We start from the raw sequence: 14,067 nt of genomic DNA, 5'->3' as shown, positions 1-14,067 counted from the left end.
GTATTCAAAATACAGATTGTTAGATGCGCCAGAGACCAAAGGACTTCTAGAGATGGAGTCCAGCAAACACCTTGGGTAAATACTGCATAGGGAGCTGATGCAAAAAGCCTAAGGACCTCACCTCCAAGGGTGCAGCAGAGACGACCTCAATCACGTGAGGGCAGGTGAGCAGGAGAGAAAAAGGTAGAACAGTACTGAGTCACTTTCGAGGTCCTTCAAGGATAGGTTAGGACCCGTCTGGGGGGCAACTGACCAGCCCCCATTTGCTAGTTATTAGTTTACAGAAAGAAGAGGAGAGAGAGAAAGAGAGGGAAACGTGGGACTTACTCACCTTAACTATAATATTTGGACCTCCAGGCCGGTGCCAGAGGATGGGGTACATTTTCCACAGTAACCACCACATTTTCCTATGACTCGGGTTCCATCCTGCAAGAAAATGCATGTGCTCAGACCACCTGCTGGGCTAATGTTCCCAGGGCTGCCACTGGCTTTGGGGAAATCTCTCGTGCATGCACAGGAGGTACCAGAAGCAGAGCCTAACATCCTCACGTGGTCTACAGCGGGGGCTGACAAACGAGGGTTTGTGGGCCCGTGCAGCCTGCCACCTGTCTCTGTATGGCCCATAAATCAGGAGCAGTGTTTACATTTTTAAATGGTTGAGAGGGAGCAAACCAAAAATAATATTTCCTGACATGTGAAAATGATGGGGAATTCAAATTTCAGTATCCGTAATAAAGTTTTATTGGAACACAGCCCCACTCATTCATTCATTTAACGTCTGTGCCTGTGCTCAGGCTCCCACAGCAGGGTGAGTAGTGGTGACACTTCTCATTGCTTTACAGTACTACTCAGCACCCTGCAAATCATGGAGACACCCTTGGAACTTGGCAGTGTTGTGGATGCTGTACGTATTGCCGTATCGAAACATTTTGTTTTATTTTATTATCAGCATATACCATCATGTCAGAACCTGAATACAAAAGTGACTTTGAATGTTGCTCTTTTAAGGCACCTTGGCATAGGAACTTATTCTCTTATCAAAATGAAATGTTTCTCATGCAATGACACCACAGCCATGCGAGAAAAATACGGAATACACCAATGCTACCGACCTCAGCCTCATCATACATTCCCAACTCACTAGGAAAGCAACGGTCATACATTTAGAAAATTTACAACTGACGATCTCTTCACAGCATAATCTCTTCCTCACAATAAAAAATAAAACCGAGTAAAAATAAACAATGAAACTGACTATGTTTCCAAGTGGCTGATGTGTTAGCCAAGCAGGGAAAACAGCGTATATACCCCCAGGTGAGTTAAAGACATTTTGTTTCATTGAACAGCTGAACAAATGTGTCCAGAGAAAACACATTGTTTAAGACTATCATCCTTTCCATAGGAACAGTTGCTTGAGAAGTTAATGACACGGAAAGCAACATCCATAATCAATTAAAATGCAAGGCACATAATTTTGGGTGGTATTTTTTGACACTTGATGAGTTGATGGGTGGATAGTATTCATATCATTCTGTTGTTTATTTGAGGAGGTGATGCCGAGTCTGAAGTGACTCAAGAATTAGCTTCTGTGAAGAGTCTGTGTGGAATGAATTCAGGCAAGAAAGCTTCAAAGACACTGAGGAAACACTAGTGCCAAATAACTGAAGTGGAATCTACCAAGACATGTTGGCAACTGACAATAGTAAAAAATACGTAGATGGCCTAGAAGCAAAGATGGCAGAGGAGTAGGGAACCCTATTTCAACTGGTCCCCTGAATCGAGCTGAATATGTATCTGAACACTCCTGAAATCAGCCTGAGATGTAAGAAGGTATCTCTGGCTCTCTAGAAACAGAATATCTCTGGTGGTTGGTTTTGAGGTGTGAAGTGGGGAGCATGATCTTCCCGTGATTCTGCGGGCAGATATTAGAAGATAAATAGAAAGGGGAGGAAGCCTCCTGGATCCTGTGCTGTCAGGGCACCAAAGCCTCCGGTGCCAGGGACTGGGCACAGACTCAAAGACCAGTACCAGTGGGAAAAGGGCAGGCCCCCAGACTGAAATCTGGAGCTGTGGGGGGGGGGGCACACGTGTGAACTGGGGGCAGCTGGTGATTTTAGAAGGACAAAGGGCAGAGACATACCTGGACCTGGAAGCGAGGGCTGGGAGCGCTGCTGTGGGGTGCAAAACCCAGGACACTGTGGTTTTTAGCAGCACAGACAAAAAAAGGAGACAGTATGGCTTGGAGAGCTCACTGGAGAACAGACTGCTATCTCTCTGAGACAGAAGTTTGATATGGTGACTTCTCCTCTGACTCTTGGAAGAGATGCAGAAAGCTGCCAGGGGAAGCTGCCAGAGAAAGCCACCAGAGAACAAAAGGCTCCAAAACTGGTTTTTACTAAACCCATCCCCCACACAGGGGGCAGGGCAACTCTGTCCAAATGGGGCTGCCTGAGTAACAGTGTGTCAGGCCCCTCCCTCAGAAGACAGGCTGGAAGAACAAGAGGCCAACAACCCTAAGGTCCCTATAAAAGAGGTGCATCTTGCCTGGGTTGCAGTCAATAATCTGTACTCTGTACATTCCCTCAACCACCCCTCAATAGAATGGCTAAGAGTAGGAACCTCCAACACAGGAAAAATTCAGAGACACTGACCTCTGCCACAGAACTAATGGATATGGATATAAGCAAAATGTTGGAAATAGACTTCAAGGTAACAGTTATGCAGATAATAGCTAGGATGGCTAAAACTATTAATGCTAACAGATTCTCTAAAGGCAGAAACTTGAGAGCGGATCTGGCAGAACTTAAAAATACTATCAATGAGATCCAATCTAATCTAGATACTCTGACAGCTAAGGTAAATACAAGGCAGAAGAATGAATTAGTGATCTAGAAGACAAACTGATAGAAAAGAAGGAACAGGAATCAGCCTGGAACAAAGAGCTTAAAAACCATGAAAACAGAATTAGAGAAATAAATGACACCATGAAACAGTTCCATTTCAGAAGCACTGGGATCCCTAAGAGGGTAGAGAGAGATATAGGACCAGAAGATATATTTGAGCAAATCATAGCTGAGAACTTCCCTAATCTGCAGAATGAAACAATCATTTGTGTCCTAGAGGCAGAGAGGACCCCTCCCAAGATCAAGGAGAACAAACCAACGCCCCAGCATGTAATAGTAAAATTCACAAATCTTAGAACCAAGGAAACCAGCTTAGGGGCAGTGTGGGGGAAGAGATTCCTTACATACAGAGAGAGGAACATCAGAATAATGTTAGACCTGTCCACAGAGACTTGACAGGCCAGAAAGAGCTGGCAAGACATATTCAGGGTACTAAATGAGAAGAACATGCAGCTAAGAATTCTTTATCTAGCAAGGCTGTCATTTAGAATGGATGGAGAGAGAAAGAGCTTCCAAGACCAGCAAAAACTGAAAGAATATGTGACCACTAAGCTGGCCCTGCAAGAAATATTAAGGGGAGGGTGTCTATAAAAAGAGAAAGACCCCAGGAGTGACACAGAAAAGAAATTTACAGAGACAATCTATAGAAACAAGGACTTCACAGGCAACATGATGACAATAAAATTGTATCTTTCAATCATCATTCTCAATGTGAATGGTCTAAATGCTTCCATAAAATGGCATAGGGTTGCAGACTGGATAAAGAGACAGGACCCATGCATATGCTTTGTCTACAAGAGACTTATTTTGAATCTAATGATACAGCCTGAAAGCAAAGGGATAGAGAACCATCTTTAATGCCAACAGACCTCAAAAGAAAGCTAGGGTAGCAATTCTCATATCAGACAAATTAGATTTTAAGCTAAAGACTGTAGTTAGAAATACAGAAGGACTCTATATCATTCTTAAAGGGGCTATCCAACAAGAAGATCTGACAATTGTAAATATCTCTGTCCCCAACATGGAAGCAGCCAACTACATAAGCAAAACCGTTAATGAAAATAAAGAAACATATTGATAATAATATGTTAACAGTAGGAGACCTCAACACTCCACTCTCAGCAATAGACAGCTCATCTGAGCAGAAAATCAACAAAGAAACCAGAGCTTTGAATGACACACTGGACCAGATGGATCTCATAGATATATACAGAACATTCCACCCTAAAACAATAAAATATTCATTCTTTCTTGAGCACACATGGAACTTTCTCCAGAACAGACCCCATACTGGGTCACAGATCAGGTCTCAACTGATACCAAAAGACTGAGATTATTCCCTGCATCTTCTCAGACCACAATGCTTTGAAACTGGAGCTCAATCACAAGGAAAAGTCTGAAAGAAATTCAAACAGTTGGAAGCTAAAGGCCCTCCTGCTCAAGAATGTTTGGGTCAACTAGAAAATCAAAGAAGAATTTAGACAATTCATGGAAACCAATGAGAATGAAAACACATCAGTCCAAAGCCAATAGGATACGGCAACGGTGGTCCTAAGCAGGAAATACATAGCCATCCAAGCCTCACTCCAAAAAATAGAAAAATCCCCAATACACAAATTATCTTTACACTTTAAGAACTGGAGAATTAACAACAGATTAAGCCTAATCCACACATGAAAAGGAAAATAATTAAGATTAGAGCAGAGATCAATGAATTATAAACCAGAGACACAGTAGAACACATCAACAAAACTAGAAGCTGGTTCTTTGAAAGAATTAATAAGATTGATAAACTACTGGGCAGACTTCTTTAAAAGAAAAGAGAAAGGACCCAAATTAATAAAATTATGAATGAAAGGGTAAAGATCATGACTAACATCAAGGATATAGAAACAATTAAAAGATATTATTATCCATAGCTATAGGCCAATAAGTTAAGCAACCTAGAAGAAATGGATACATTTCTAGAAACCTATAAACTACCAAGACTGAAACAGGAAGAAGTTGACAACCTGAGCAGATTACAGGCCAATAACCTGTAAGGGGATTGAAACAGTGATCAAAAACCTCCCAAAAACAAGAGTCCAGTACCTGATGGATTCCCTAGGGAATGCTACCAAACATTCAAAGACAAATTAATACCCATTCTCCTTAAGCTGCTTCAAAAAATAGAAACAGAAGGAAAATATCCAGACTCTCTCTATGAGGCTGGCATTACCTTGATCCCCAAACCAGGCAAAGACCCCCTATCGAAAAGGAGAATTTCAGACCAATATCCCTGATGACTATGGATGTCGAAATTCTCAGTCCTAGTTAATAGGATCCAACAGTACATTAAAAGGATTATCCTCCACAACCAGGTGGGATTTATCCCTGGGAGGCAAGGGTGGTTCCACATTCACAAATCAGTTAATATGACAGAACACATTAATAAGAGGAGAGAGAACTACATGGTCTTCTCAATTGATGCAGAAAAAGCATTTGACAAAATATAGCATTCTTTCCTGATTAAAACTCTTCAGTGTGTTGGAATGGAGGGAACATTGCCCAATTTCCTAAAATCCATCTAGGAAAAACCAACAGCAAATATCATTCTCAATGGAGAAAAGCTGAGAGTCTTTTCCTTACAATTAGGAACACAACAAGGATGCCCGCTCTCACCACTATTGTTTAACATAGTACTAGAAGTCCTAGGAACAGCAATCAGACTACAAAAAGATATAAAAGGTATTCATATTGGCAAAGAAGAAGTCAAACTTTCTCTTCAAAGATGACGTATTTTATGCAGAAAACCCAAAAGACTCCACTCCCAAATTACTAGAACTCATAGAGCAATTCAGTAATGTGGCAGGATACGAAATCAATGCACAGAAATCAGTTGCTTTCTTAAACACTAACAATGTACCCGTAGAAAGAGAAATTAGAGAATTGATTCCATTTACAATAGCACCAAAAACCATAAGAATAAACCTAACCAAAAATGTAAAGGATCTATACTCTAGGAACTACAGAACACTCATGAAAATAATAGAAGAAGAAACAAAAAATGGAAAAACATTCCATGCTCATGGATCAGAAGAATAAACATTGTTAAAATGTTTATGCTGGGGATGTCTGGGTGGCTTAGTGGGTTAAGCCTTTGCTTTCAGCTCAGGTCGTGGTCTTGGGGTCCTGGGATCAAGCCCTGCATTGGGCTCTCTGCTCAGCGGGGAGCCTGCTTCCTCCTCTCTCTCTGCCTGCTGCTCTGCCTACTTGTGATCTCTCTCTCTCTCTGTGTCAAAAGAATAAATAATATATTTTTTAAAAATGTCTGTGCTGCCCAGAACAATCTATACTTCCAATGTCACCTGATCAAAATATGAAAGGCATTTTGCAAAATGTTGGAACAAACAATTCTCAAAATTTGTGTGGAATCAGAAAAGACCCCAAATTGACAAGGAAATGTTGAAAAAGAAAAACAAAGCTGGGGGCATCACGTTGCCTGATTTCAAACTATATTACAAACCTGTGATCACCAAGACAGTATGGTGCTGGCACAAAAACAGACACATAGATCAATGGAACAGAATGGAGAACCCAATATGGACCCTCAACTCTATGGTCAAATAATCTTTGACAAAGCAGGAAAAAATATCCAATATAAAAAGGACAGTCTCTGCAATAAATGGTGCTGGGAAAATTGGACAGCAACATGCAGAAGAATGAAACTTGACCATTCTCTTACACCATACAAAAAGATAAACTCTAAATGGATGAAAGACCTCAACATGAGGCAGGAATCCATCAAAATCCTAGAGGAGAACATAGGCAGTAACATCTTTGACATCAGCCACAGCAACTTCTTTCAAGACACGTCTCCAAAGGCAAGGGAAACAAAAGTGAAGATGAACTTTTGGGACTTCGCCAAATAAAAAGCTTCTGCACGGCAAAGGAAACAGTCAATAAAACAGAGGCAACCCACAGAATGAGAGAAGATATTTGCAAATGACACTACAGACAAAGGGCTGATATTCAAGATCCATAAAGAACTCCTCAAACTCAACACCCAAAAAACAAATAATCAAGTCAAAAAATGGGCAGAAGACATGAACAGACACTTCTCCAAAGAAGATATAAATGGCTAACAGACACAGGAAAAAAGGTCCCATCATCATTAGTCATCAGGGAAATTCAAATCAAAACCACACTGAGATACCACCTTATACCAGTTAGAATGGCCAAAATCAACAAGACAATAAATAACAAGTATTGGAGAGGATGTGGAGAAAGGGGAACCCTCTTACACTGTTGGTGGGAATGCAAGTTGGTGCAGCCACTTTGGAAAACAGTGTGGAGATTCCCTTTTTTTTTTTTTAAGATTTTATTTTTATTTATTTGGCAGACATAGATCACAAGTAGGCAGAGAGGCAGGCAGAGAGAGAGGAGGAAGCAGGCTTACTTTGGGCTTGATCCCAGGACCCTGGGATCATGACCTGAGCTGAAGGCAAAGGCTTTAACCCACTGAGCCACCCAGGTGCCCCCAGTGTGGAGATTCCTGAAGAAATTAAAAATAGAGCTACCCTATGACCCTGCAATTGCACTACTGGGTATTTACCCCAAAGAAACAGATGTAGTGAAAAGAAGGACCACCTGTACCCCAATGCTCATTAGAGCCATGGCCACAGTCACCAAACTGTGGAAAGAACCAAGATGCCCTTCAACAGACGAATGGATAAAGAAGACATGGTCCATATATACAATGGGGTATTATGCTTCCATCAGAAAGGATGAATACCCAACTTTTGTATCAACATAGACAGGATTGGAGGAGATTTTGCCAAGAGAAATAAGTCAAGCAGAGAAAGTCAATTATCATATGCTTTCACTTACTTGTGGAGCATAAGGAATAGCATGGAGGACACTAGGAGAAGGAAGGGGGAAATGAAGGAAGTGAAACCAGAGGGGGAGAAAAACCATGAGAGACTACAGGCTCCAAGAAACACTGAGAGTTTTAGAAGGGAGGACCATGGAGGGTGGTGAGCCTGGTGGGGGGTATTAAGGCGGGCATGTATTGCATGGAGCACTGGGTGTTATATGCAAACAACAAATCATGGAACACTACATCAAAACCAAATTAAGTTGGGGTGCCTGGTTGGCTCAGTCATTAGGCGTCTGCCTTTCACTCGGGTCATGATCGGGATCATAGACAGGTCATGATTGGGTCATGACCTGGGATTGAGCCCCACATCGGGCTCCCTGCTCAGCAGGAAGCCTGCTTCTCCCTCTCCCACTTCCCCTGCTTGTGTTTTCTCTTGCTGTGTCTCTCTGTCAAATAAATAAATAAAATCTTTGAGAAAAAAAAAAGAATGATGTACTGTATGGCAACTAACATAACATAATTTAAAAAAATATGTAGAAGCAGAGAAAGAGTTAGTTGGCCAAATTTACAAAGCTCATAAAAATATAAGATATTGGAGCAGCTGGGTGGCTCAGTCAGCTAAGTGTCCGCCTTCAGCTCAGGCCATGATCTCAGAGTCCTGGGAGGGAGCCCCACTCAGCGGGGAGTCTGCTTCTCCCTCTCCCCCTACCTCTATGCACATTCTCCCTCTCTCTCTCAAATAAATAAATAAATAAATAAAATCTTCCAAAAAATGTAAGATGTTTGAAGCCTGTTTACTCATTGTATTAACCCTCAGTAGGCACTCTATGCAAAATATAAGAATCTATCAGGTGTCATGGAACCGGCAGTATCAAGGATGAACATCTTTTGCTCTTGGGAACTTATCCATCATGAGTTTTATAAACTTTTAGTCAGAACTAGACGTTGAACACCCTGACTCCTGCCACCATCCAACAGTTTGATAACTGAGTAATGATAATGTTTTACTGTGAACGTTTGAGCTCACAGGGCTGGGATTTAAAGGTTTCTGAATGAGAACTGCTCTCCGTCGCTGCCCTTGGACACTCACTGGCTTTGGACACTAGCTTTTGCTGTCGACTTGACAATATTTCTTAGTGAACTGAACTTAAATTTCAAGGCAAGACGTCTACTTACAGGTCCAACTTACACTGTGGTAACGTCATTGTAATGGCAGTTAATATTGTTCCAATCAGAAGTAATGTTAAGCTGCTTTCTGTACTTTCCATTCTACTGAAAGTTAAAACAAGAAGCTATAAGTCATGCCACATAAATATCTGTGGACGTATTTTCTGAGCCTGAGCTGCCATTCCAACAGCATCTTTTGGACTTTGATGTAAGTGCAAATAAAATATCATACTTCAAAATCCATGTAACAAAGCTTCCATCTTACCTTCGTAGCAAGTACCTAATCTGCGATGTAATGACATTCTGGAGGGCAAATACCAAGAGAATAATCTAACAGAATTCTAGAAATGCTTGCCAAGCCATGAATATGCTCCATGAAAATTATATGGTTGTGGACTGTATCAGTTGTGGACTATATATATATATATTTTATCATTTAAAAAACATTTATAAAGATGAAATACAGAAAATCCCATCTCTGACCAGCATTAAGAAACACTTATAACCAATTTTGATAATAGAGAAGGAAGCAAAATATTCAGCTAATTCAGCAAAGTATTATCCACTCTGAATATTCCATTCTTCTTATTGGTAAAAATGTATGGCAAAAAAAAAAAAAAATTGAACTCCATTATTATTTTTAAAACTCCATCCATAAAAATTTTATACAAATTTCTTTCCACTCTTGTCCTATCAATACATAATATTATTGATTTTGCCTCCTGGCTGGTAAAGTCTAAAATGTTTATGAATAAGCATAAATTATGTGGTTTTTCACAGACGGAGTTTGCTGCCCCTCCAGATTCATCTTCCGACTCTCCAGATACCACCCCTTCCCTCTACCCCACCCCAGACTTCTGCATTTCTTTGGGCTGCTCTTCGGACATGCCTTTTATCACACAGGGCCTTTGCACATACGATGCCATTCCCTGTAATTGGAACCCTCTTCTGGGTCCCTCTTCCCCTCGGTGGACACTGGGTCATCCCACCTTTTGACTGTTAAATTTTTCAGAACTCAGCCCAAGGACCACTGCCTCTCAGACACCTTCCTTCCCCAGTTTCCTGCCACACAGCATCAGGCAAAACGGGGTAATTCTTTCTTTACATCTGTCTTCCTGCTACAGTGTAAGCCCTGTGAGGGTAAGGCCAATGTCTTTTTCAATTCCTAGGTCTCCAGGACCCAACAGTGTATGGCTCAGAGTGACACTAAATGCACATTTGTTAAATGAATGAATAAATGAGTGAATAGGAGGCTGAAGCTGATGTACACACTTCCTTTTTGACCTGCAATTCAGACTGCTTGGCTAATTCATTCCCTAACACTTGACCATGCATCGGAGAACTCCTTAATTGTAACAGTGTAGCTCACTGTGTAAATTTACCATGTCATATTAGCCACCCTCCACCACCCCTCCATTCCTGCACAATGTTTGGCATCTTAGATGTTTCACATTTTCCACTGTTGGGAGCAACACTGTGATGAACTCTATTTGTGCCTGCATTCCAGGATATCTTTGGGCTACATTCCCAGAACTGGGACAAGGTTGTGAAGATTTGCTTCCTATGGTCAAGCTCCGAAAGTCTCTTGCAAATCATTTCATTTAAAAAGCAAGCAAGCAAGCTTTGCCAATTTAACAAATAAAGAGAACAAAATAGTTTCTCTTTGAAAAATTCACTTCCCCTTGATTATGAGTGTTATTGAGATGGAAGACTGATTTCTAAGACCCTAACTGGTCCTGTGTTTAGGGGTTCATATTAGTTCTGGAGCCGGTCTGACACCGCCAACCAGATCTGATGCCAGATCATCCTTCTAGCTAGCTCCAGCCTTCTACCTTCTAGAAGGTTCTAGCTAGGAACCTTCTCCACAGGCTGAAGCCCTGGTCTGCGGGCCTGGAGAATCCTGATGTGCTGGAATGTCTTCTGTCTCATCCAAGCTCATGCTTTATCCACACTCTCTCGTGCCCCAGCAGTGCACAGAACCAGGGTCAGACTGACTGGCCTGTACTGCATTTTATTTTATTTTATTTATTTTTTAAAGATTTTATTTATTTATTTGACAGACAGAGATCACAAGTAGGCAGAGAGGCAGGCAGAGAGAGAGGAAGGGAAGCAGGCTCCCCGCTGAGCAGAGAGCCCAATGTGGGGCTTGATCCCAGGACCCTGGGATCATGACCTGAGCCGAAGGCAGAGGCATTAACCCACTGAACCACCCAGGTGCCCCTGTACTGCATTTTAAAACAAACTCTCTATGCCTTGATTTCCTGGCGCATCTGTAAAATGGGGATAATATTTGTCTCACTTCAAAGGTTTGGTGTAAATGCAAGAATGTACATAAAGTACTTAGCAGACTACTTGGCCAAATGTACATGCTCAAAAAATATTAGCTATTATTATCATAAAAGTTTTTATGTGTGAATCTCCATCATAGTCTGCTCTCATGGAGATGAGGAAAAGTCTGGGTACGTATAAAGTTGCTGATAATGGCTTTGCAACGTTCCTGCTATTTCACTAATTGGGACTCTGCTAATGTGATTTAGATAAAGTCTGAGCGAAAACTCATCATTTTTAGTACAGAGTACAAAGAAAAAAACCCCACTAAGAAAATGATTAGCATAGACACAATTGTCATGGAAACGGTGGCTATTTTAGAGAAAAAGGTATATTTCCCAGCATCTTAGTAGTACCCACTCACATACAATGAAACACTAATTATAAATCATTTTTATTTCTTCATTAGAGCAAGCCCTCTAAAAAGCTCTTTCAAATGAATATTTTCCTAGCTTGGTTTGAGCTATTACATATAATTAAAATGAGTAACTATCTGTTCCATTATGAATAGTTTATATTTCATACTTTTCACTGTATTTTCTGGTTTTCTCAGTCAATATAAATAGGGGAAGTAGGCTCATGTGATTTAGAAAAGTCAGCACATCTTTGTTTGAGGTGTGTTTATGTATATTTCTTTGGAGTGTGCTGGTGGTGAGCTGCCCAAAAAACACAGGAGATTATCAATTGATTGATCGATATACACACATATGTATACATAGAGTCACACAGATGTGAATATATACATTGCCTAACATTTATTTATTTTTATTGTTATTATTTTTTAAAGATTTCATTTATTTATTTGACAGAGACACAGCGAGAGAGGGAACACGACCAGGGGGAGTGGGAGAGGGAGGAGAAGCTAGCTTCCGGCTGAGCAGGGAGCCCGATGGGGGCTCCATCCCAGGACCCTGGGATCATGACCCGAGCTGAAGGTAGACAACAAATGACTGAGCCACCCAGGTGCCCCCACTGCCTAACATTTAGAATATATTTAAACATTGGGTTCTTGGACGACTCAGTTGGTTAAGCATTTGCCTTCGGCCCATATCATGATCCTGGAGTCCCGGGATGGAGTCTGACACTGGGCTCCCTGCTCAGGTCTGCTTCTCTCTCTGCCCTCACCCTGCTCTTGTGCTCTCTCCCTCTCTCTCTCACTCTCTCCCTCTCAAATAAACAAAGTCTTAAAAAAAAAAAAGAATATATTTAAACATCGAACTTCTGTGGGAAGAAGAAAAACACACATCTGTAAAATGTCATTTTTCTCTACTGGCCTATAGTATGATTTTTATACTTGTGGATAGCTGGATTTTCATAAGCGAGTTGTGGGTTAGGAGGCAGCCCACGGTAGCTGACTGAGAACCAAGGCCTCAGTGCCTCGGGGACACGGTGGCAGGTAATGGTGAGAGCAGGACCTTATCCAGTTTGGCAAACTGTGTTCCATTACACGGAATACTGGTTATTCAGGGAAATTAAAAGGTCCAACTTTGAAGGGAAGGATTTGGGGTTGATTTAACCGGTCAGTGGTCCTCAAAATGTGATCCTAGACCAGGGACATCAGCACTACCCAGGAAATTGTTGGAAATGTACATTTTGAGACCCTCCTGAGGCTGGCTGTGGTTTTCTTTCATTTGTTTTGGGAGGGAGGGGCAGAAAGAAAGGGAGAGAGAGAATCCCAAGCAGGCTGCATGCCCAGTGCAGAGCCGGATGTGGGGTTCGAACTCACCACCCTGGAGGTCATGACCTGAGCCCCTCAGGCACCTGAGGCTGGCTGTGCCCTGCAGCTGATGAATGTCACAGGTGATGCGGATACACACTCGGGTTCCAGAACCACTGATTTAGGGGAACACTGATTTGACATTTCTCAGGGCTGCCAAAGGCTATGGATGACTCTGACCTGGCTCCCGGGATTCATAAAGAGTGCTGGACAGACCCTGTCAAACCGACTCCCTGTAGCAAAGGCTAACTTCCCTCCCAAGCTTGGGAACGGGCCAACAGATCTTTGCAGGATGGAGACCACTCTCTCCAGCAGGTGGCGCTCCCTGCCGTAATAATTTTTAGTTTCTGGATGAAAAGAGCCATGTTGATCATGGGCTAACAGAACTGAAACTTATGTTACATAGTTTACAAGGATGGTTTCCTACGGAATCATGCCTCATGTCTGACCATTTTGGACAGTTAAGTTTTCTGTTCCTCTGAGCGAATGCTCCATAATATATGGACCCTGAGGGGTAGTGGCAGGGGAAGAACATTATAATTTGGGAGCACCCACTAAAGCACGTGTGTGGTCAGCTATCTTTACTCCTTTCAGTGCAAAGGAAAACATTTAATGATTTATGAGCAATCAAATTGGCCAGTTAGTGAATTAGATATGAGGGGCTGATTGGCTTAGAGGAAAAAAAGGGAGTAAGATGGTTTTTTTCATAGACAAATTTATCCCTGACAGCTAAAAAAATGGGCATGGGAAACTCTGGGATTTCCACGGGAAGTCGCAAGTGGCTGTTTCTTCCTGGGGGAAGCAGCTTGAATTTCATTTTTATATTCCGATTTTGATAAGGTTTAGCTAATAAAAATACAGGACACCAAGTCAGACGTAAATTTCAAAGAAATATTTTTTTTAGAAGAAATACATCCCATGCAATGTTTAAGACAAGCTTACAGTTTAAAAAAAAAAATGTTGCTTGTTTATTTCAAATTCTAATTTACCTGGGTATCCTGCATTTGAGCTGGCAGCCTACTTTGGAATGGTACCTGCTTTTCCAGTCCTCGTCCTGTTTTCTTCCTCCCCTCCCTCCCACACTTCTAAGGAGA

At 41.6% G+C, this 14,067-nt stretch overlaps 1 protein-coding gene across 3 annotated transcripts in view; it reads right to left on the bottom strand.

The window, feature by feature from the left end:
* ADAMTS9 (ADAM metallopeptidase with thrombospondin type 1 motif 9) overlaps positions 1–14,067 on the bottom strand; it is a 163,955-nt gene that overhangs the window by 3,341 nt on the left and 146,547 nt on the right. For all 3 annotated transcript variants that reach the window (XM_013053585.2, XM_013053584.2, XM_004738308.3), the window contains one exon: positions 332–426. In XM_013053585.2, the coding sequence (XP_012909039.1) occupies positions 337–426 (90 nt within the window). In that variant the 3' untranslated portion in view covers positions 332–336. The remainder of the gene's footprint in view (positions 1–331; positions 427–14,067) is intronic.

This window comes from Mustela putorius, unplaced genomic scaffold (genome assembly GCF_011764305.1).
Source record: "Mustela putorius furo isolate JIRA1106 unplaced genomic scaffold, ASM1176430v1.1 tig00000095_pilon_pilon_pilon, whole genome shotgun sequence".
Lineage (NCBI taxonomy): Eukaryota > Metazoa > Chordata > Mammalia > Carnivora > Mustelidae > Mustela > Mustela putorius.
The sequence above is the reverse complement of the archived record's forward strand: the minus strand, read 5'-3'. Positions and strand labels throughout refer to the sequence as shown.